The sequence below is a fragment of the Cinclus cinclus genome, chromosome 13 (genome assembly GCF_963662255.1).
Source record: "Cinclus cinclus chromosome 13, bCinCin1.1, whole genome shotgun sequence".
NCBI classification, from domain to species: Eukaryota; Metazoa; Chordata; class Aves; order Passeriformes; family Cinclidae; genus Cinclus; species Cinclus cinclus.
Window position 1 is genome coordinate 1,275,785 of NC_085058.1, and position 24,788 is coordinate 1,300,572.

General features: G+C 42.0%; 2 protein-coding genes across 3 annotated transcripts in view; one reads left to right on the forward strand and one right to left on the reverse strand.

The window, feature by feature from the left end:
• DNAJA4 (DnaJ heat shock protein family (Hsp40) member A4) overlaps positions 1–1,931 on the forward strand; it is a 70,487-nt gene extending 68,556 nt beyond the window's left edge. For both annotated transcript variants that reach the window (XM_062501092.1, XM_062501091.1), the window contains 4 exons: positions 78–305; positions 395–625; positions 1,150–1,250; positions 1,335–1,931. In XM_062501092.1, the coding sequence (XP_062357076.1) occupies positions 134–305; positions 395–625; positions 1,150–1,250; positions 1,335–1,553 (723 nt within the window). In that variant the 5' untranslated portion in view covers positions 78–133 and the 3' untranslated portion in view covers positions 1,554–1,931. The remainder of the gene's footprint in view (positions 1–77; positions 306–394; positions 626–1,149; positions 1,251–1,334) is intronic.
• Positions 1,932–2,800: 869 nt separating this feature from the next.
• On the reverse strand, positions 2,801–9,822 carry SKIC8 (SKI8 subunit of superkiller complex). The gene is made up of 10 exons (XM_062501168.1): positions 9,787–9,822; positions 9,653–9,680; positions 9,189–9,294; positions 8,227–8,399; positions 7,038–7,186; positions 6,631–6,724; positions 5,751–5,844; positions 5,018–5,110; positions 4,316–4,394; positions 2,801–3,074 (listed from the first exon to the last, which is right to left on the reverse strand). Exons 1-10 carry the CDS (start codon positions 9,796–9,798, stop codon positions 2,985–2,987), a joined length of 918 nt encoding a protein of 305 aa, XP_062357152.1. The 5' UTR covers positions 9,799–9,822; the 3' UTR covers positions 2,801–2,984.
• Between the last annotated feature and the right edge of the window lie 14,966 nt (positions 9,823–24,788).

The following is a 24,788-nucleotide window of genomic DNA, read 5'->3' on the forward strand; positions in this document are numbered from 1 at the left end:
AGATATACTCTTAAAGCCAGTGAGTTGCAGCCCAATTTCTGTACATTTTTGAGACAAGTTTAACTCTCTTGTCAAAGGTTATGGCGGAAAAAGAGGAGCAGTAGAAAAATGTCCTGTGTGTAAAGGAAGAGGGATGCAAGTTATAGTTCAGCAGATTGGACCTGGCATGGTGCAGCAAATCCAAACTGTGTGCCCAGAGTGCAAAGGCCAAGGTGAAAGAATAAACCCGAAGGACAGGTGTGACAACTGCAATGGCTGTAAGGTTGTAAGAGAGAAAAAGATCATAGAAGTTCATGTTGATAAAGGTAAGAACTGTGTATTTGTACTGGTTCCCTAGTAATTGTCTGTAATAGTCTATAGTTCTGCAGAGAATAAATGGGCTTCTTCTCCTCAGGTATGAAAGATGGTCAGAAGATAGTATTTCATGGAGAAGGTGACCAGGAGCCTGATTTGGAGCCTGGTGATGTTATAATCGTGCTTGATCAAAAGGATCACAGTGTCTTTCAGAGACGAGGGCATGACTTAATCACAAAAATGAGAATTCAACTCTCGGAGGCCTTATGTGGTTTCAGAAAGACAATTGAAACTCTGGACAACAGAGTTCTTGTCATATCTACTAGGCCAGGTAGGTTTTAAAGAGTTCTAATGCTATATAAACTATCAACTGCTTGCCTGTTTAATTGTACCTGGACTGGAGTTTTTGGGGGAGGTTGTTCTATTTGGGATTTATTTTTCCTAACTGGATGATGCAACAGGTTCATGAGGCTGTCACTTAATTTAGTTGGGTCTCTGTTGTTGTTACTTTTTCTAAAACGTGCAGAGTTGTAGCTAAAGCTGTCAAATACTTTTTCATAAACCTTGACCTCCTTGGATAGGCAGGAAAGTATTAAAGAGGCAAGAATCTTAAATTCTGCTAAATTATTAGTTCATTCAGCCTGAAGGCTGTGCCAGGAAAAACTGATCCCTTACAGCAGGGGAAATAGTGTACATGGCCTTAGGTCTGTACAGCTTGGGTTTAGTTCTCTGCTGTGAATTGCTTACAGTCTCCCTGAGGAGCCATGAGAGCAGTGCCTGTGTATAGCCCTGCCTGATGTGGCTGTGAAATACCTGTCCCATCTCAGCAGCCCACTTACAGCTCTTGCTCCATAGGTGAAGTGATAAAACACGGTGACCTTAAGTGTATCTACAACGAAGGGATGCCTGTCTACAAATCTCCAATGGACAAAGGCAGCCTGATTATACAGTTTTTGGTAAGCTGCACGTTTTTCTGTAGCCAATATACTCGTGTTGACTCATGAATAAACACTCATTTTCAAAAATGTGTAAAATTGTAGGTCCAGTTTCCAGAGCACTACTGGCTGCCAAGGGAGAAGCTGTCTCTGCTGGAGGCTCTGCTTCCTCAGCGAGAAGATGTTATGGTTACAGATGAAATGGATCAGGTAGACCTAGAAGATTTTGATCCCAACGAGCAAACCTACCGCAACAGTGCTGGAGAAGCATATGAGGAAGATGAGGAGGGTCCAAGAACAGGAGTACAATGTCAGGCATCTTAAAGCAAGGTGGAATGGATGTCATCTAAGATGTAAATTTTCACAATGAAAACTGCATGGCTGTAATAGCCACTGCTTGTGGTTTTTGTGTTCAGCAAATTGAGTTGCTGCGCTGTCAGTATCACCTTTTTGTAACTAATTTATATTGTGTTCTTGTAGTCTTTCTATATAAGCCACTGTCATACAGCTGAGAACCAAATTGGTAATGAATTTTCCTTGCTGTGAAGGTTCTCAATTTATTTCACCTGTGCTATTTCTATAAGACTTGCGCAATATCGATAGAGGCTAGGTGGAGTGTCTTATGTAAATACTTTCATACTGGAAAATTAATTTCATAGAATAAACATAGAATAACTTCTAATAAATAGTACTTCACCTTTTCTCATGCTTCTCTTGTACTTTCTAAGCCACTCTAGAAACCCCCTTTATTTAAACAAGTTCTTTTAAGTTCAGACTCCTGTCATCTACTGTACATTATTCTCAATATTCAACTTTGGGTTAGCTGCACCACTCCTACCTTTGTCATTCTGTATTTCAGAAGCATTTTGTGCATGCCCTCCTCTGCCTCATCACCCTTTTCTTGTGTTCTGTGGGTTTACAGTAGCATTCCTTCAGCTGCTTCTGTGTGTGACCTAAGGTTACAAGCTCTCCTTTAATGTGCTATATACAAGCAAATACTTCCAAATAAAAATCTGACCTTCCATAAGCTCAAGGTTTGTATTTCGGTCTTCCCTAGAAAGGGTTTCTACTTCCTAGGCATTGTATACTTGTGCCTTAACTAAACTGAATAAACCAAAACCACGTGCATTGGGTATACTGCTCCTGTTTTCTAACATCCATGGTACCCCAACAGAATGATCCCATTAAAGCCTTTTTTCCCTTGTATCTATTTCCTGGTAGTGTTTCTGGTCAGTCAAGAGTTAGAAACAAGTGGTCCCTTCTAGTGAAATTAAACCATGCTGAATGATCTATGTCCATGTATCACAGGATTGTTGAAAAGGGTGTTCAGCTTAAGTGATCCCCCTGCACTTGGCTGGTCCAGCATCAAACCAAGCTGAGGCTGTTATTTCCCACATCTCTAACACAGCCTCCGTCCTTTTCCTTCTGCTAAAATAAGCTGCTGTGACACTTAGCCTGTGCCTTCCAGCTCTGGTCTATTTATGTTTAAAGGCAAGGGTGATTAACTGAGTGCTTACTTCACCCATGATTGTTTTTCTAAAACTACTATTTTTCCAATAATTAGACACAAGGACTTAGAGCTGTAGCTTTTATTTTTAAAAAGTAATGCTTTCATGCTAAACAAAACCAAAAATAGATAAAAACATTTGGTTTTGCAGATCTGTATGAAATGCTTTTATCATACTAAAAAAATTACTTGGGACAGTAGCAGTCCCTTGAAACTGCTATAAAAGACGAGCATCTCAGTCAAGACACTTAAACTGGGCAGTCATAAATATGAATTTCTTGGTCATCACCAACAGACACAATTTTGGACCCACTTCCATTGTACTTCACTCCCCAAACCTGTAAATAAAACATAGGCAAGCTTATCAAGAGAGGACAAAGAAAAAAGCATTGTTGTGGTACTCACATTTATTACAAGCAGTAGTGGAAGGGTTAGTGAAGTCCATGGATCAGAACTGGCGCCGGACACTGCCCTCCAGGGGCTTATACCAGTCACAGATAGTCCAGCAGGGCTGGAAAGTACCTGCCCCAGTTTGCATAAATAACCCAGGCAATTCCACTCGTACCCATCCTGCAGCCCTTTCTGAAAAAATGGTATTTCACAGTACAGGAAAACAAGTGAGGAAGTATTTGTCATGCAGACTAAAGAATGACCTGGTTTATCCTTAAGCTCTTCCAGAGAACCATTGACCTACCAGTACAAAACTTAGAAAAATGCAGCTCAGTCCTCTGGTTTGAGACAGTTACACAAGCTCTTAAGTGACCCCCTCTCCATCAGAAGGACATCAGGAAGGGTGATGAATGTCAAATGTTCCGGGCAACCTTGTACACTATTTCACATTAGTACCAAACCCAGCACTGCCAGTAACAGAGATGTAACCCTGCCACAACTCTGCTTGCCCCAGACCGAAAGAGATACACAACAGCTACGGGGCAAATCAAACTACTTGGTACTTCAATACTAACACCCCCCATAGCTATAGACAGCTGAGAAGAAGGAAGTACTAAGGAAGAAAAAGTTCTAACAAAATCTGGAAGAATATCCTTTGTTTCTCGCTCAGTGATCCATTAAAATGTAACATTATTTATCACCTGACACTTGGACAAAGAGTAAATGGGTAAAAACCTAACTCCCTCCCTCACAGGTAGCTATCACTGAGCAATAAACTAAAAACTCATAGTATTACAGCCCCTGGAGGAGGAAAAACTTCTAAAGTCTCCAGGCTGCTTTCAAGCATCTGTAGAGGTAATTCCATCCTTTTAAATAAGTATTTCCAACCTTACATATGCACATGCTGTGTAAGTCGCAGAAGTAAGTAAGACCAGAGACAAAGGTAACAAAGAGTCTGGTGAGACTTTGGCCACTTGGGATTGCATTTACCTGGGCCTGAAAAATGTTAATTTGGGAGTACTAGTTCAATATTAAGTGCTAAATAACTACAACTTGTAAAATTTCATTATAGCAAGCTAAAGTTGCATTACTGCAAGCCTGAAGCTGCAGCTCCAAGGTGAAGCACAAATGTGCACAACCACACAAGCTCTCCTGGGAATGTGGTGACTGAGTGGAATAGCAGCCATACCTGATCTTGATGGTCAAAGAAAGTATGGACACAGGTCCTCGTTCCAGCATCCCAAACTTTTACACTTTTATCAGATGAACTGGAAGACAAATAATACTGATGAATTAAATTAATGGATTAACTAAAGCTTAATGCAAACATTAAAGGGTACCGTTAATACGGTAGACATAAGAAACCCATCAAATACAGGGATGAAGTAGCAAAGGACTGCATCTTCTGCCAGGTTCCATTACCTTTAAAATTTACTGTTCCAACATCTGCAGTGTGAAAATGAAGACTCCCATTTCATTTTGGCCAAAAAATTCTTTCAGCCAAGTTCTTTGGATAAGGCAATTGCTGTTACATACACTTGGTCCCCCAGCTGCCTCAGCTGTTTTAACAATTAATACTAAAGTTCAAGTAGATTAATGTACTACTAGTTTAAGTTGTAATTCTTGATTCAACAGCAAATTTTCAGGTATTTAGAATCAAATTGCCTGTTTTTCACTTGTCAGGACCTACACTGCAGTGGGTGACCTACCCTGTAAAATGCTCTCACTACAGCTGGTTATCACATCACAGATTGGCTCGAACCTTGAAATTTTGTGTTATTTCATTACAGGTCCCACTGCAATGTGTACACATTTAATTTTTATGATTCATCTCCCCTTATAAAATCTTTTATTTTTTCAGTAATCATAAACAATTAAAAATCCTCAATACCTGGAAACAAAATGGGTATCATCAGGACAGAATGCTACATTTAAAACCCAGGATCCGTGACCACTTAATGTGCCAGCCAGGTTTGCATGTTGCCTGTGGAAAGAACAGGTTAATATTTGCTTTGCGAGTTCCAGGGAAAAAGCAACAGGAACATATTCTAGCTAGTGCAATCAGGAACGGTTCAGTGGAAGGTGACTTCTGGACATTTGTTCATCCAAGCTGAACTGGTGCTACAGCAGATTCTGTTTTTCCATTTCAAATACTTCACATAAAAATAAGTCACTGAGAAGATACACTGGAAGACAAGCAGTTTCACCAAAGCCAAAGCAATGCAGGTTTAGGGGCTGAAGACCACTGAAGCAGGGCCTTTTCCTCCCTAAGGTCTTCTAAGGTATTGCACGATGCAAAAGAAATATAACTTATAGGTCATATATATAATTTCTTGTGTACTGAACAGGTGTTTAGGAAGGGTGAACACAAGCTAATAGGACAGATACACAGAAGAATTAGCTTACTGCCTACAGGCAAATATGAGGAAAGTAATTTGTTTTCAAGTTACAGCTTTCTTCTACCTCTACACTTTTAAAAACAATATCTAACGATGTAGTATTTAACGGTCTACCATTATGTATTACATAAAAAGTCACCAAAAGCTGAAAGGAACTGAGGAGAGCCGAGGGTTTGATCTGTGTTTCACAGTATCAGCCTCTAAGCAGTTGCAGTCCCCACTCACACGTCGTAGATTTTGATGTAGCCATCGTCGGAGGCGGTGACCAGGAGCTGGGAGTCAGGGGAGAAGGTCAGCGAGCGGATGGGCATGGCATGGCCTGTGGGCATAGGGACACAGGGCAGGGCTGGCAGGGACTCCTCCCACCACACAGCAGGGCTGGCACTGCTCTCAGTGATGCCAGAACGCAGGAAGTACCACACCAGCAGTGCCTACTGGGGAGCAGCCTCTGGAGCTTCCCTCTCTCCAGAGGCTCTTCCCACACCAGAGAAGAGAAAGGGACAGCAATTCCCAGCTGTGAATGCTAAGGCATGTCTGCCACACAGAGCATCTTGTTTCTTCCCACTGTGGGTCTGTACTAGAAATCATGTAATATTTTATAGTATGATTGTGTATTTAAGTGGTTGGGGTTTTGGTTACAGCTGGGCAGAAACTGCAGAAACATTAAAAGCCCACTTATCTGTTAGAAAAAATGCATGTCTTCTACAACATAAAACGTTCAGTTATTTTTAAGGACGGCAAAAATTGCTTCAGAACAAATAACTAAAAAAAAAGAAAACATATGCATGGCAGCACATATTTGCCCTGGCTTCATTCCCTTGTACTTTTCTGCAATTCAAGGAGCCACAATTTAAGAATTTACCTAAGCATTATTGACTGTATCTTTTAAAAAGGCATTTATGTTGCAAGCCTGAGTTTACAGTTTGCCTCTAATATTTTAAGTGGCTTAGGTTAGAGCACACTAAATAACTAAGTACTGTCTAATGTACAAAAATGTCAATTCACTTTTGCCATGCTTGTTGATAGAATTCTGACTTGCATTATATCCTCAAATTTTGTCAGAAATGAGGCCAGAATTTGGGTACTGCAAATAACCAAACCATACCTTCTAGCGTATGCAGAAGTTTTCCAGTTGCAATATCAAAAATATTGATAATGCCATCTATTGCTCCACTGGCCAAGTATTTTCCATCTGGACTCTGTAATAAAACACAAAAAGTGTTATTCAACATCTGTGTGCATTTTTGCTGTGTAAGCCCTGACATTCCCTTGGCAACTTTTCACAAAAAATTATCTATGCAAGATACCTAGGCTCTAAAAATCCAAGACTGTAAGCAAGACCCAAATATATTTTCCAGATGTGCAGGGGGCAAATGTCACACAATTTGTATTTGGAACTATGGCTGTCACTTAGTATTATTGTAGAGATAAAGTCATAAATGAAAATACCTATTTACAACATATTACAGCAATAGCAATTTCTCATAAGGAATTATCAACTGTGCTTCTTACATATGCAATGCTAAGGATGAACTTCCCTCTGGTGTCTAGAGAATATTCTTTCTTTCCAGTTTCAACACCGAAAATATTTACTTTCCCCACGTGACTTCCTGTTGCAAGGTACTGGGAATCAGGTGAAAAAGCCAGGGACCAAGCATCAACTGCATTAAAAAATAAAAACCAATTAGCTGGATCCTATACCTGGTTCTTATTCAACAGTGTCAGCTCTATATGCATCTGTTTAGACGTTCAACCCTCTAAGAGTGCACAAGCTCATCAAGTTACCCCTTCTATGTAATTAATGGAGCTTATCTTGAGCCACTTACTTCAGTAAAATATTACATTTCTAGTAAGAGCCTGATCGTATGAGACCTTCGTGTAACAATAAATTTAGAATTTAAGACTGCATCAGTTAAGTCTAAAATCTTACTTTTTTTCTTGTAGCAAAAGATTAAAACTACTGAAAACAGCAACACTAGTACGTAGCAAAGCACAGAAGATGCAGGAGCAATGGAGATACACAAATATAACACAGATGGCATTCCTGCAACTGAATGTCAAAACCCACCATTTTTCATAGCAGTGCGATGTATTTATCTGGCACAATGTAATTCACAGTTTTTTTTCCTAAAAGCTTAGTATTAATTCCCTAAAACACTGCAAGACTGTTCCTAAATTCATGACTTCCAGTGGACTCATTAAATACTTGGAATAAGACCTTAGGCCCTGAATTCCAGCTTGGAGAACATGAGCATTGTTGCCATTGATAACTGTTGTGACTTGCAATCTCAGGTTTGAATATGCTGGATAAAAAAGGATCAAATTCACTGCAGTGTTATGAAGAATGTTCAGAGCTCCTTTGTAAATCCATCTGAATAAGCACTTGAATTATTTCTTCCAAATATCTCTTTACCAATACATGTGTAAGAGCAAGCTGGTTTCCATTCTGCTTTATGCATGCAGCAAAAAGCCAACTATGTGTACCTGAGAAAGCACAGGTAGTGTGTCAAAAATAAATCTGAAATTGTCTGATGCTGCTTTGCGTTGAGGTCATAAAACCTTTAAGACTTCTGCAAATACAGAAAAGATTAAAGCCCCCACAGACCTTGATCCCCTGGTATATCCCAATGCCCCAGTGCTCAGTGTTTGCCAGAAGAGTCACAGTGCTGTCTGCAGAGCCAGCTCAGCATTGGTGGCTTACCAGGACCAGCATCTATGGATTTGATCTGTTTGCCAGTGTCCAGGTCCCAGAGGCGGATGTGGGCATCCAGGGAGCTGGATGCTGCAATGGCCCCAGTGTGGCTGATGTCCACTGACACCACCCCCAGCTGGTGACCCTCCAGAGTCCACTGAAGGTCCAGCTTCTCATCACTCCTGCAGTGCAAGGCAAAGGAAAGCCCGGCTGGGAACAGCTGGGGGTGCTGAATGACCCCCAGCCTCACACAAAACAGACAATCCACATTCCTCCACTTGTCAAATACAGGGCAATCCAATCCTCCCATCAAACGGCAAGGGCTACACACAAATCTCTGGACTTAAAGAACAGAGAGATCAATAATCTACCAGATTCCTGCCAAGCAGGTACTGCATCCTAAGTCTGGAAGCCATCCCACCAAGAGATGTCCAGCACACACAGTCTGGGGGTGCTCCCAGAGCTGGTGTTCACCTGTGAGCTCAGCACAAAGTGTCATCACTGACATTTTCAGTCACCCCAGCCAAGCTAAACCCATCACTGAAGTGAAGCACATCCCTCACACTGCTCTGTCTAAGAGACAGAATAACTTATTGGCAAAAGCACACTTCCATAAGGGGTATCAGGACCTTTTTTCAACAAAAAATGAAGATGGCATTTCCTCTTTCTCACTATTCCTATTACTGTTTTCAGGATACACATCTCCACATGCACTGAAGTACATCAAGTACTCTCTGACATGCATTTTTCAAAAGGATTCTCATTCTTTGGAAATGAAAGCACACCAGAATGCCACCATTCCAAGAGAAAGCACACACCAGTGGAGGTAAGTTTGCTCAAAAAGCAGCTCTGTGTGCCAGGCTACCCCTTCCCTGAGATAACTTCTACCATCCTTGCAGACTGTGGGAATTCAGGGCTGCTCTACACTGACTACTTCCAAGGCCTAACACAGGTTAACATGGAGCACTTACCACTTCCAGACCTTCACCAGGTCATCCAAAGAACCAGAGATCACTGTTTCAGAACCATCATTTTTATTTTTTCCCCAGGCAACTGACCAGATGGCATCATCGTGAGCTAAAGGAGAATATAAGCGCAGGAATTAAAAATTAAGTATTTTCTTCCGACAGAAGAGCACAGCCAGTTTTGGTAATGCTGGAATGGTTAGCTGCAATGCTGGCAATAGACCCCACCCTGCTCCTCAGGTCTACTGAGTGCTCCGGGAGCCTTGTCACTGCTTTCTTTGTTCCAAAATATTCAATGTGTTGTGTGACCAGCGTCACTGCTGAAAAAGCAGCACAAGCTACCTCTGAGTTAGGCAGATTTATGCCTAATATAAACGTAACTAGATCTCCTCACACGGATACCTGCTATTATAAACTTTACATCATCCCAGAGGACCGACATTGCTCGATACCCATTAGCATTTGCTCACCTTGCTCTTGCTTGAAGAGAATGCCGTACTAGAAAGAAAAAATAATTAATATTACACATGAGCAGCCTATAGATACGCACACATACACACCTCAAGCCAGAAGTTACCTTAGCTAACGTTGTGTTTCTAATTACCTGTGTGGTCATGTCTCTCTGAAAGCAGCAGCGTTCGGCAAGGCTCCAGCCGCCTGCGCGCCTTGATGACGTCACGTACCACAGACAGCGCCGCTCCTCGGCGCCCCCCCCGGCTCCACGCCCTTTGCCGCCTCCCTGTGGCCGGGAGGTCCACGTGGACCCCCTCCGGCCGGCGGGAAAAGCGAGCTCCGCCCGCAGCGCCCTTAGGGGCCGCGGGGCCGAACCCGGCCTCTTGTCCCGTAGTTGTGTCCCACAGTTTATATCTTCATCGCCGCCTCTCACTCGTCCCCTCCCGCTCACCCACAGGAGCCCGGGCCGGGCCCGTCAGAAGCGCTCCGATCTGCGGTGTGTGGTACCGTGGCAGCGGTGCTGCCGTGGCAGGGATGCTGTAAGCTGTGGGAGTGGGTGAGGGGTGCGTTCCAGTTCGGCCCGGCCGTGTGGGAAGCTCCTGAGGAAGGCTGAGCCCATGGTGTGTGGTGTGAAGGGGGCAAGGGGCAGGCTGAGCACACACGGACCGACCCCATGCTCATGGGCTGCAGCACTGCCCTTGGCTGCCACCGCGGCACGAAAGGCTTTAACTTCACGGAATCAGAGAATCATTCAGGCTGGGAGGGACTCGCAAGACCATCGAGTCCAACCTAGGATGACCAGTTTACCAACTAGGCCAGAGCACAGAGTGCTACACCCGATCATTCGAACATTTAAGGGATGGTGACCCCACCACCTCCCTGGGCAGCTCGTTCCAATGCCTGACCGCCCTTTCTGTGAAGAAATTCTTCCTGATGCCCAGTCTGAACCTCCTTTCACACAACTTGAGGCTGTTTCCGCTGCTCCTGTCACTTGTTTTCTGGGAGAAAAGCCTGACCCTCACTTGGCTGCACCCTCGTGTCAGGCAGTTACAGAGAGCGAGAAGATCCCCCCGAGCCTGGCCCAGGCTGAGCCCTCACAGGACTCTCAGCCACTCCTGGTCCTCCAGAAAGGAAGTTTCCCTGCTAATCATCTCTGTCAGACCAAAAAAAGAGAAAGGTATGACTTTTGTCTTGTAAGCTGAAGTATTTCAAGTTGCTGCCTGTGCTTGAGTAAAAGTGGAAAAAATGTCAGAATTAAAGTTCAGGAGACTAAATCAGATTCCCCAAGGCTTAAAATTAAAGACAAAGAATCAGTGGTCTTTCACAGCTCTTAATCAGTTTTTATGTGTACATAAAGCTCTTTGAGATCAATAGAACTTGTCTGAGTAAGGAGAGTAACCACCAAAACAGGAATTCTGAATGTGTCTTTACACAGTTCTGTAGTCAAGAATGAAAATCTGGGTAAAACTCTTACATATAATTACAGACTTTTATATATAATTACAGAATCCTTAGTTTTGTGATTAGGTTGAGCTTTGAGAAGATTTTAAGGCATATGGCTTTAATCTCTTGAATTTCAGAAATCCTCATTTTCTCGTTAGTAATGATGCAATAGTAAACATTCTCCAAAAGTAAAAGAAGTTATTCTGTTTCTTGCCAGGGTTCTTCTAAGAACTATTCCATTTAAACATGCACTTAAAATGTACTACTTTCATCTTATGTTCAAATAATTAAGCTTGGTCCTGCAGTTCTGTACAGAGTACTGCAGGACTGTAACATAATCTTTGGCAGACATTAAAAGTGTTTCTAATCCCTCCAGAGGCTTCATATTATGCAAAGTTCTGTCTGTGCACTGGCGTTTTCTGTGGACAGTGAACACCTTAGGCCTTCATGGGAAAAGATTGTTCCTGTGAGAGGGCAGACTGAGATTGTGGGTTATTTCCTGCAGCATTTATGACACAAATCTGTGTTTGTTAGAGTGAAAGCTGATCAGATGCTGCTTTGGTGCGTCAAGGGGATAATCTGAAACAAAGTGTTCCACATGTTTGATTTACAGATAAATGGCCTCTGTGGAATAATGACTGAGAGCAGGTTTCTGTATGTCTGTCCTTGTTCTGGAGCACTGTGTCAGTGTAGGTATTCCAGCCCTAACCATAACAATGCCTTGGCAGTGCCTCTGGGTTCAAATTTTAAAACTATGTTACAGGGAAGAAACCTGACGTGTTAAAAAGCATTATGATCACCCTCATATTGTGCTTACACATAGAAGTGAATTAGCTCAGGACTCTGGATGCCACATGAACACTGCAAAAGGCAGTGCCCAGCCCAAAGTTCAGTTGCAGGGAGCACATTGAGAGCAAGACAATTGACAGTTGAAACACACGAGTTGAGCACCTTTGTGGCCTGTTACTACAGTCCCTGCTCAGATCAGCATTCACAGTTCCACACCAGCCTGACACACAAGACGAATGACAAGTAAGCCTTGATTAATTTGTCTTGAAAACACATGAACTTCCATAAAACAGGAGGGCTAGATAATGAACTGGGAGCTACAGCTCTGTAGGTGCATGAACACTGCAATGTTCAAATACCAGACATGTCAGCTCCACTCCCTGCTCCACACTAAATTTGCTAGTGGTTTTGAGGAAGATGAGAATGGTATTTAAGTTATGAGGTGGTGTTTGCCAAAAGGGATAATACAGGAATATGTATTTTTTGTGGTTACTAGTGTCAGGCCATGTCAGTTTAGAAAAGGGGCTGTGTATTACAACTGTACTTGCAGAGAGCTGGAGTCAATTCTAGGCTTCTTTCAGGACTGATCCATAAGTTTTGGGTTTGTTTTTCCATCTTAGGGTTCAGTGTAGGATCAGTCACCCACAGGTGCTGCAGAAATAAAGGGCAACTTGTGGCAGAGATTTTACATATAAATCTGTGTGCAGATTTATATATATATATATATATTTATATGTATATACCATCTGCCCATTGTGGGGCAGCAGCAGCAAGAGCATCTCTGTCCCCTTTCCAGGAGGTTGGCATTCACAATGAAACATTAATCATTTCACATCCTTCTGTGTCCAGTGACTCTGAGCGGTTGTGGCAGGAGCAAAGAATCCTCTGCTTCTGTTGCTTGCTGTGTCTCTAGGAAATCATTAAGGGATTGTGTTCCTGCGGGTAGTTGGAATGGCATTTACACTGTTAGCTCTTTCATTTCAGATCTCTGTCTGCTCCATCAAGTCACTCAGTACCTACAGCTTTGTGTACAGCATATGTCAGCATTGCAGTGCATTAGCATTGGGGCAGCTGGGGCAAAAGACAAGAACCACACAAAATCGAGTCCTAATACAGTCTTCAGTACCACTTTTGAAACAAGTCCTATTACTTGCAAGCAGATTGGATGAACTTTCAGCTTTTGTTGGTTTTCCTCTGCTCACTTATTTCTTTGTTATATCTTTTTGTCAGCTGCTGTGCCCTTTCTTCCCTTTTCTTTCAACTTCATATGCTTTTTCACTGGTAGGTTTCTCTTTGATGGTCCCAAGCAGCTGAATGGGGATCTGGAGTCAAGTATAAACCTTCCTGAAGTTCCAAGAGTATTCAAACAAAACCTTTGCTTTAAAAAAGCTCCTGTCTTATTTCCAAAGCCATCCATTGTAAAGGCACTGCCTGTTGCAAGTGGTGGCACCAAACTCAGCCATCAGGGTATAGATGGGTATAACCCAGCCATGATAGGATATAGAGCAGGAACCACAGCCACATCTGTAGCCCAAGACCTGGCCAAAAATGATACAATGGAAATGATATAATGGAAAAGCTCTTCTTCAAGAATCTGAAACCAAGTCTAAATATTAATTACATTCTTGCCCTATGAGAAGGATCATTATCCCATTTCACAGATGAGTGAAGTTTGAAGCAAGGTGATGAATTTAGAAAGTGGTAGATCGAGGAATGGAACTTGTTTCTCATCCTCTTGGTATGTGCTCTAGCTCAGTGTGTACCTACACACTGACACTGCTTTAACTTTACCTTCAAGTACTAAATTGCTTTGCTAACAAGAAAGGAACTATTTCAATGTATTTATTCAGCAAGGAAAAGTACTGGGGACAGACAAAAATGGAAAGGAAAATCAGAACTACCAGAGATTCAGCCTAACAGGGATGAAAATAATAGTTAGCACTTGCAGGAAGAAATCTTTCTCTGTCTGGCACTATGCAGTTCCAGCCCCAGGTGTCCTGCTGGGCCTCTGGTCAGGGCAAAGCTTGGCCTGGAGAGTGCTTTCCTTCAGAATGCATTAGGTTCCTTTGGAATAGATGAGATGGGCATGAGACTGGAGTGAATGAGCAGCTGCTTTTGGGAAGCAAAGAAGAAAATAAAGCAGTTAATTAAACAAATAAATCCTAAAAGCTAGACTCGTTTCCCCTTGGAAGGAACCTCATCCCCACTGTCACCTGCAGAGAAGCCAGAATGGTCAGAGCTAATTACAGGCCTTTCAACCTTCTGCTTATGGCATGTATAGGTCAAAGAGAACCTTTCAGAGCACAGTTTTGAAAGCAATAACAAAATAAGCAAAAAAAGAGCAAAAGTCATTGTTCTTCATGAGAGATTTTCTAGCAATTGCTCTGTGCTTGATGATATATTAATTATATTATATTATATTATATTATATTATATTATATTATTTATTTTCTGCTTATCTTCTCTTTCTCCTGCTGAAAAGACTTCAGTTCTTCCTTCATTTATTTACTTTATCTGAATTATCATATTTTATTCTTTGTTTTATTCACTCTCACAGCTTTCTTTTATTAAGGAGCAAGAGGTGGATCAGAGGGAGTTTCTTAGACCTTAACATGAGCCTGAAATGTTGAATGACCATATAGAATGCAACTATGATAAAAGAAACATCTGCTGCTCATTTGTCAGGATTGAAATTAGGCCCTCTAAAGCATCATGCATGTAGTTGGGACTGACTTATAGAAAGCACGAAGTTTCAACCCATACATCGTCTAGCAGTAAAACTTTTCTCTCCAGGATGATGAATTTCACGTTTTACCAAAAATTAATGTATGTTCCTCGCTATTGTGACTGACCTGATGACCTTGTGCACCAAAACTGAACCATTTGAGCTCTAGGAAATCACTTTTGGCTATCAATTAATAGTTGGCTGTTCAGTTGTGAGCTACTAAGTATTGACCACACAATGCAAGGCACCCTTCTAAGCCTAGTTGTGTCCTTTTTACCCTGGTATCCATAGGTAATGTGCAGTGGAAGGCTCTTCTGTGTCATCCTCAGCCAAGTTCTGGCTGGCCTCACAAAGCAGGAGCAGGAAGGATGCCCTGCACTGCTCTACCCAGAATGCTGGCTCTACCTGTCTTGTAGAGAGGACAAGAGAAAGCACTTTTTTTTTTCTTTTCTTTTTTTTTTTCTTTCTGATCCATGCAGACAAAGGCTTGAATAGGCTGCTGAGCTGGGAGGCAGAGAGGAGAGAATGGGTTTCCTTCACCTGCTGTGTAACATTCTCTGCCTGACCAAGCTATTTACAATTCACTAAGGATGAAATTAAGGCACCATGGATCCAGTCTCTGGATATGTTATTTGCTCCACTGTAAAATGTTATTAACTTTATTCTTCTTAGAGGCTCTCTTTCTAAATCGATAATCCACTTAGCTTAGCTGCTAAAATTGGCTTTTAGACAATTTTTTTTGGTGGAGTGGGAATCCAGAAACTGGCCTGGCGATGTGGCACCTTTGTAACATCAAGAGTCTTTTTTACATGATAAACTTTCACAGGATCAAATGTAGAGGACAGGACTCTGGCTTTTTAGAATAATTAGTAAGAAAAATACCAGGAGGAAACCCCTTCATTTGTTGGCAGTAGGTGCTAAGGATGTTCTTAATAATTAGCTCAGATACTCTCAAAAACTTTTAGCTGTGCTTACCAAGTATTTGTTCCTATGTATTTTTGTATCACCATTTGGAATATGTTTACCTAAGTAGGTACTTAGATCTTTGGTGCCTGGTGTCCATTTGCATGGGCTGCTGGCAGACAGGCTGTATGGATACACTTGGCTCAACCAGACAATTACTTTGCCACTTATCTTCATGTCACTGCCCTGCTTTGTTATTGCAGCCTTCAATGCCACTTCTGTCTTCATCAACACTGTCTCATTCATGCTCTTTGCTTTGATGGCTTTTCTGGGCAACCTCTTTGGTGTCCTTGTCTCCTTGTAAGAGAGGCTTTTTCTTCCTCAGTTTGCTTGGCTGGCTCACAACCCCAGTGAATCAAACTGATGGTATTAACCTTACACAGGGGAGCTGTGCTGCAGGATAAATGCCAGTGCTCTGCAAGCTCTAGCTCCCAGGAAAGCCAGAGGGAGGAGGACTAAGTATGGCACATCATAAAACATTATGTTCAACTACCTGTGGATGAGATGCTTGACTCAAACCATACCAGTTGGTTAAATCAGGGAGTTGTTGCTGGCTGTGAAAGCCCATTTTACTGTGGTGATTCAACATCCCATTCCTTCACAGCAAGACCATGTGTTCATGTCCCATGGGTTTTGCTGCGTTCTGAACACATGTTCTAGTCTCTACTGGATCGGTTCCATAAATGCCTCATATAAAATGCTGGACACTGTTGTGAGTTCCCGTCATAAGTACTTCATTCACGTTTGACATTGCATCAGTGATGGGTGTTTCGTATTATGAAAAATAATTCAGACGTGTAATGAGGTGATTGACTGCTTTGGTCCACCTATGTTCAGTGATGTGTTGCTGACATTAGCAGAAACATGGCATGAGGAAATAAGAAATTCTATCTGTAAGGTAATTGTCTTCCAGGTTTCAAGCTTTTTCAGTCAGACATAGAACCAAAAATAAAAGAGAGAGGAAACCAATTCCTGATTTCCATGAACTTTAGATCAATTGCTTTGACTGGAGGATTGTTGCTGAGATCACATAAGACTGTACTGGAATTTGGATGCTGTGATACCAGGAAATCTTCAGGTCTTTGTGTTTTCTGTGGCAAGGAAGCCTTTCCTTTGATACTTTTGACATTTGAGTTAATTTATGAAGTGACACCTGAAACCCCGTGCTTTTTGATTTTTCAGCTTTGATGGTTTGGAAATGCTGTCTAAAATGCAAGTGTCCCTTCCAAACTGAAGCTGAAAATTCTCAAAGACCATGCTGGGAAACTGCTGGGGGAAGGTTTGCTTGCAGAGATTGATGCATTGAAAATACTGAGAGGGAAATTTTCCCTGGGGTGTCTTGGCCCTTGAGGGTAGACTCTGAGATGCTAAGGGTGAGGAAGTCCTACATGTGTTCACCATATGATGTTTGACAAGTGTTAATGAAGTGGCTTTTTTGGTGCACAGGAGTCGGTGCTTTCTGTGCTCAACTGAAAGAGACCAACGAACTGAAGCAGCTGCACTGAGCTCTATTCATGTCTGTGACCCACTTAGCTACAGCCCTTAGTGCTTCCTGATGGAGGGAACTCATGCACATCTCTGTGATGACACCTAGGCCAGAGCTGGTCCTGTATGAAAACAGTTACACACTGACCCCTAAACTTCCGAGGTCAGGGAGGGAGTGATCTTTTAGGCCCTTACAAGGCACCACCAGATTCCATGAAGTGCAGTCAGTAGCTTTCATTTATTAGTGGTAGTGAGTGTGTTGTTTAATGGCAGGGATTTAGCAGGTCATTGTTTGAAGTGCTACAGTCATTACAGAAATAACTGGGATATTTTGAATTTGAGTGCCAGCACTGGATGTTGCTGTGACATGAGTGGATCACAGCGGGAGTCCATGGGACGGGAACAAGCCCCTAACAGCAGTTCAGCAGCAAAAGCTGAATCACAGGGGTTTGAACACCAAACAAGGTGGGAGCAAAAATATGTGAGTGCACAAAGCCAGCACAGCACTGACTAGGCTAGTGCAAACAGACAGCACAAACACAGTCTCGGACAGCACAGAACCAGAGTTTTGGCCCAGGGAAGGGACAGTAGTGGTCCTGTCTGGACTGACATTATAAACAGAGGTTTTATGACAGTGCTCAGGAAATGCAGGGGTTTGTCTGGCTCTTTCACGCTGCTGAACTGTGCTCAGGTCCTGATCCAGCACTGTATTTAAGCATACACTAAGTGTTTTAGCATTGAAATACAAGAATTTGGAATCATGATATTTAACTATTTTGCTGGTTCTCAGTCTTAATTACAGATAATTAAGGCAATAAAATAAAAGGTAATAAATAAAAATAATAATAATAAAAAAATAAAAGGTAATGAAATAAAAGGTAATAAAAGCCTTCTCCCATCTCCTTAGTGAAGATTATTGCTCAAGTCATGAAGAATCAGTTTTAAGGAGATATTTTTGACTGATTTTTGCCTAGGTCAGATGTGTCAGCTCCTGAGATGGGATTGCTCCCAGTAGAGTCTCCATATGTTTTGATAAAATATGTGTGGGTTATGGGGTCCGCTCCGAGAAGAGTCACTTTTCAATATAAAAGGTGCTCTATCAAACATCAGAAGAGAAAATGGAAAATTCAGCTTCACATCCGGTGGTCTAAATATTGGCACATGATCCTCTGCAGCAGTTTTAGATTTTGAAAAGCAGCTTTTCCAGCACATGTTTAGAATTGGAATAATTTACAACATGAAGAAAAAACAAATTACAGATTTGTGGTGTAAGTATGAAGGAGCAGTTGTCTCTTGTTTCGATGTACTGCTCCCTGTGCCATGTTTTGTCTTCTGAGAAAGTGAGCAAGGCTCAGGAAAAGTCCTCTTCTGGGAGAGGAATGCACAGTAGCTAAAGGACACTGGGTGATGTGAGGTGGACTCTGACAGCTCTTGGAGCCCTGAGCCCTAAGCCAGAATCTACTCATCCTCCTGAGCCTGCGTGTGGCAGTGCTAAACCTGGCTGGTTGTTTGTGCCAGGTGCCATGACAGCCGGGGACAGTGATGTTGCATTGTGTGCTCACCTATCCTGAGCAAATTACAGTGAGAGCGGCCTCTTGTCCAGAGACAGAAAGTTCTTTGGTTTATTACGTGTGGTAATAGAAATGTATTGTAGTAACTGCCAATAAGGTGCTGATTTAGACATGCTGACTCTACGTCATGGTCTCAGTGGACAGTTTTGCCTTAGAGAGACTGAACAAAGGGCAAAAGCATTTCTGACTGCCTTGAGCAGTGGTCATCTTGAATTTGAGAGCTAGATTTCTGCCAAATGCAAGTGAGCAAATCCAGTTGTTACCAGCAAGATTGCCTTTGCAGCTTTACGTTGTCTAGCTCCTTCAAGAAAATATCAGCTTGCTAAGTAAACACAATCCCCTTTGCTTTGCCATCTCTGCATTGCTGCCTGCACAAATTCATTTTGTTTTTGCAAGTCTGTTGCATTTCTTTTTCTTTTTGTATGAATTGGGTCACTTTCCAGTCTCCTTGCATTAGAGCATGGTAACAAAATCCAGTGTGACAGATCCCCAAATGTTTCAATGTTTTCAAGATGGAGGTATGAGGCAGCAAAGTAAGGCTCTGCACTTGAAGGAATTTAATCTCTTGGGAAAAACACTCTCAAGTCCTTCCAGGCTCTTCATTGACTGACTTTCCTGCACACTGGTGAAAACCTAGTTGGACTGTGTTTTGATTGGTAAAGAGGTCTGGGAGGCAGTGCATAAGCAAAGGGGCAAGTGAGCAGGCAGATCTGAGATACACAGTGAGTTACTGTGGAAGAGACCATCCTGCCAGGCTGGTCTGAACTTTCTCAGACTGCTACATTGTGCAAGAAGAAAGGAAACTGCCCCTGTCTATTGTTTCTCTGTGGATGTAGTGAAAGCCATGTAAACTTCTCTTTGCTGAGGCAAGAGGAGACAAACTGGGCAGTATGGGCAGATGCTGGGCTCCAGGAAAGCAGAACTTCACCTCATTTAGGGATGGAGAGGAAGGTTAGAGGGAAAGGCAGAGGGGGTGCTCTCTGCTATCCATGGTACTGCTGCTGCTTGCCCCCCATGAGCTGATGGTGCTGCATACATGGTGGCTGGGGAGCATGTTTACCTCTTTCCAGAGTTTCCTTCATCCCCCTCTACTCTTTCAGTAACTACTTAAAAAATATGAGAAACCCCAGTGTTTGCTAGAGGATCCTGCCCTAATGCAGTCCAGTCAAGACAAGGAATTTTTTTGTATCATGCCAAACTCCTTGTGTGAGCAGCTATAACCTTTCCTTTTTAGAGTGGCTATATTTTGTTTTCATCTCTGATGAAACCCATCTCCATGTCCTGTGTTCTGAAACATTACCCATGTACTGAATTCTGATCAGACAACAAAACACAAAATGTGTTTTATCCTGTCATTGCAAACACACATACCCAGAAAAATTATTGCTGAACACACAGCACTTGTGGTTTGGGTGCATATTCTCTTGAAAAATTGTTATAATTAAAAACATTGATATGAGGCCCAGGAATGGGTAACTGGCATCCCTTTGTATCCTATGTGAGGCCTGGATGTAAGAAAGGATTCATGTCAAGAGTAAATAAAGTCTGCACTACAAGACAATAAGCACTGCAGAAAAGAGAACTCTAAACATGTATCTGAAAAAGAGAAGGAAAAATAAACCTGAGGATTCAGAATGAATCCAAGGACCTCACTCTAGTAGGTGACTGTAGATTTCTTCTGGAGATCTTTGTAAAGGTCAATGACCCCTTGATGTTTCTAATTCGCCACTGTTCCAAGGGAAATACATCCTGTGTGTAGCTCTAATTGTTCAGTTGTGTTTGTAGGTAGAAGTGACCTTGTAAAATGAGTGTAAAACTCATAGCAGCTTGTAATTATCAAAGGATATCTGTTGAAATAACTCTCTTCTCTTACATATCTCTGAGTAATGTCATTTCCCCCTATAATTTCAGTTGGAATCACTGTACTTGTTTCTGCCTTTCTTCATTGAGGCCTCACAACCAGCTGAAGTTCAAGCTAGCCAAGAAGAGCTCATTATCTTCCTTATGTCTTTCCCAGTCATTGAGGAAAACGCAATATTTCAGTGTACTTCTCAGGTCTGTTTCTCAAACTTGGACTTCATTGTTGACTTGCCTCTTTCCTGTGTTTTTATCAGCCTGTCTCTAAAGCCTTCAGAGATTTCCCCCATAACATCTCTATGATAATGACAGCCACAGGGATAAGCTTTCATCCTGAGACTCGAGTCTGTGCTGCTGTAATATTATTTTCTTTGTCTTGGTGATTTGGATTATTCTATCCACAATTCTCCTATGACAATTCTGACTCACCTGAGCAGACTCACTTGTTTTTGTAACTGTATCTTGCTAAGCATAAGCTACTTGTCTTCACTCTCAAGACTATTCCTAGCCACAAACACTGGCCCTTTTATCATCTGGCCCTCAGGACAGTGGGTTCTGCAATAATCCTGTAACAATGGGCTGAAGTCTGCTTCTCTTTTTACATGCAACAGTGCATTACTCCTGGAGCATCCTCTTTGATTTCACTGGGCACACTGGAGAGACTGCTGACAGTCCAGCCTGAGTCTGTCGGGTAGGAAGATCTGCTCTGAATTACTATTATTATATAATAAATAATCTCCAGATGAAATCATTGGATTGATGTCAAAATCAGTACCTTTTGAAACAGTGGAATAACAAGAACGGATGCATCAGCATGTAAGCATGTATTAGAAATGAAGTAAATAGGTGTCTATGCATGAATGTTGTAACATCCATCAGCTCATGGTTTGTAACAACCAGGGTGAGAAAACTGTGAATAATTAGCCTCATTAAATAAACTGAAATGCAATCAGAACTACAATTCTGCATCATTAGCAAGTTTAGAAAGTTTTCAGAGACACTTATAGACAGATTTTAAAGTGCCTTGTTCAACCAATAAACTCATTTATTACTCTCTGATCTTTCAGTGCCCAGGGCTACCCTCTTCACAGTTAATAGCAGTCATTCTTGGTAATGATGAAACTGTTTTAGAATGAGCATTAATGGAGACTTAATTAAACATCATTAAATAAACTAGAAATAGCTCTTGCGGCCACAGAGATCCTGCAGAGAGATTATTTGATTTAACAGTTTCAGTGAACAAAACAGCTCCTTTCAAGTCCAAGATTTAGACTTTGCTGGAATAGCAGTTGAGATTCATTGCCATGATGAAGAATAATATTTCCCTGTTTGGTTTGTCTGTTTGTGGACTGTGTCGAGGTCTTTCTCTGTGTGTGTTACACTTTATCAGAATGTTAGCACTTGACTGCTTTGGGATGAATAATAACTAAAAGCTTGGAGAATAATATAGTTAATTTTTAAAATGTTGTAGGGTGAAAAACAAGGTTTTAGGTTGATTCTGCTGTAAAAAAAGTATATCTAAAACTCTGAAAGTGGCATAAATAATTTCCTGCTTTTTCTTATCTTTTCCCTAGGAGTAGATTCCCCCATTTTCAATTACATTAGGAGTGTATTCATATCAAAGTGCCTTTCTAAGCTTTTTGGAAACTACTCTTTGTGTCTGAACATGACATGCATTTAATGGAAGTGATAGCAAATAGCTGAATTTTCATAATGTTCCAGATAAAACAGTGACTTTTCCTGAAAGCTTGTGCAGCAGTGAAATCACCAGATCACAGAATAGGTAAGGTTGGAAAGGACTACAGTGGGTCATCTGCTCCAGCTTCCCTGCTCAAGCAGGGTCATTCTAGAGAATATTGTACAGGATTGCATTCAGATGGCTTTTGAATATCTCCAGTGAGGGACAGCAACCAGCCTCATAAATAAAGTTTTATCATTCTGTCTTGCACTGTTCTGTGTGTCAGGGAGAAATGCTGAGGAGGTGCTGTTTACAAAAGTGTGTATATATGTGAAAGACATATTTGGGGTTTTGTCAGATGAAGTTCTTAGGTATCAGTACAATGACATCGATTCTGATATGAGCTAATCTTCACAGAACTGATCCAAGTGCTAGAGAAATAATGATTTCCTGGAGCAGCAGATCATATTAACATCTGCACTGAAAGTGTGTTTCTGCCACATTCCTCATGCTGAGCTTTGTGCCACAGGGATTCCTCTACAAGTGTGAAGTGCAGTAGTCTCATCTTTATTTTCTATTTTTGCCTGGCCCAGAGGCTTATTCTGGCATTGTATTTTCATGTGAAGATGGGGATATAACAAGGAGTTTTAAAATTCAATTTCCAATTTCTTTTCCTTACTAAATCCAACTCTGGAATCTCACTTAAAAGCGTGAGTTTACTTTCATGCTACTGCTGAAAATAGGCACACTGGTGAGATATAGCTGGCAGAAAACCAAATCAATTTAAAGCAATGAGTTTAAAACTGAAGTTGGTGCAGCAGGGAGTCCTCCTGCTAGGCTGTGGTTTTATTACTGCTTCTCTTATTTTTTTTCACATGTTTTTCTCTGTACTCCTTATTTGGTGAAGATGTAAAAGGGGATGTGGAACAACTGAATGCTGTGACACTGCTACTGAATGCTCATGGGTGACTGAAGTGAACACACGTAGTCCTGGCTAATATTGTCCCTCCCAGGTCCAAACTGAAACTAACCCCACAGTGCAGAGCTGGCTCCAGAGAGGATTTGAGCAAGGCACCAGAATTTACTGGAGCCAACAGTTCACAGAGCAAATGAGCTGAAAAGAGTATCAGAATAATGCTATCTCTCTGATTCTTTACATTTACAGGAATGTTCAAGAAAATCACAGACAGATATGATTTGTTTTCCTAGTTTGTGGCACCTCTAAATGGTATCAGCTTTATGTAAGCATAATACGCAGATAGGTAGTAATAAAGCATTAGATTCCTACAGTAGTGTTGGGGGTTGGTTTTTTCCCTTTTCCCTCTGTGGAATTTTCCCCTTTGTCATGCTAAGATACCTGTTGACTGGGCCCTGGTGACAAGGGGTGGGGGGGAGAGAGAGAAGAGGGAAACCCCACGAGATTCAAACATCCAGAAGAGCAAAGGGAAGGCTCTGGCTCGCCCCATTTCCCTGCGGAGTTCGGATGAGAAGGACGATCGCTGCCTCAGCCCCATCCCTGCCATCCCAGTGCCGGGAGCCATCCTCACTGCTGTGGGACCCTGCCCTGCTGCCTTCTCACTGTAACCTGCCACCATCCAGCACTCTGCTGAGCACCAGGACCCACACCGTGAGCGGAGAGCTCTCTCTCCATCTCTCTCTCCCCCTGGGACAGCGCTGCCATCACCCCCAGCCCTCCTGCAGCTCTGCGGGACCCGCCCGCCCCCAGCACCGGGAACTGCAGCTCAGGGAAAAGGTGCCTGCAGCCAGAAAGGGACTGGGACTGAGTTACTGTTCTGTTTGTGGGTAAGTTCATAGCTGTTGTTGTTCTTGTTTGTCTTGTTAGATATACTAGTAAAGAACTGTTATTCCTACCCCCATATCTTTGCCTGAGAGCTCCCTTAATTCCAAAATTATAATAATTTGTAAGGAGGAGGAATCACATTTTTCAGTCCAAAGGGAGGGAGGCTTCTGCTTTCCTCAGCAAACACCTGTCTTTCAAACCAGGACAAGTAGCATTCCTTTTAGTTGCAGACAAAGGGACATGATTTTTCTTCATAATCTTCTGACAAGAGTCCAAATATCAGTTATTTATTTTTGTCCCACAAGTGAAACAATTAGCCTGGGGGAGATGCCAAGAACTTAAAAACTGTTTCAATGTGTTGGCTTGTATGCCTGATGGCTTTGTGAAGTAAATGTTTCTAATAGTCCCATCATCTTTCCACACATGCATATGGTGTTCTTCTCATATTCTCATCTACTACAGCATTACATGGTGTCTAGAGATCACAAGGAGTCACAGCTACTCCAAAACAAGCAGTGTATCATGAGTAAATGACCTTCTCTTTTCTATTATTGTCAGTGCCCAAGGCCAGGAAGTGAAAGGTTTTAATCTGTTCTGAAACCAGGGCTGCTGGTGTGCTGATGGGCTGTGACAAGCAACAGCGAACAGGCTTCTGGATGTAACAGTCATGCACTTAATTAGTGCTATATGAGCTCTAGCTGGCCTCACACAATATTTACATTGTATGTTTTGGTACACATTTAGAATCAGGACACCATGCCATAATTTTTGTTTTTTTCACTTTACTGGTGGGTTTATTGTGAAGAGCTAAGATCTGTGCCAAAAAAAAAAAGAAAGAAAT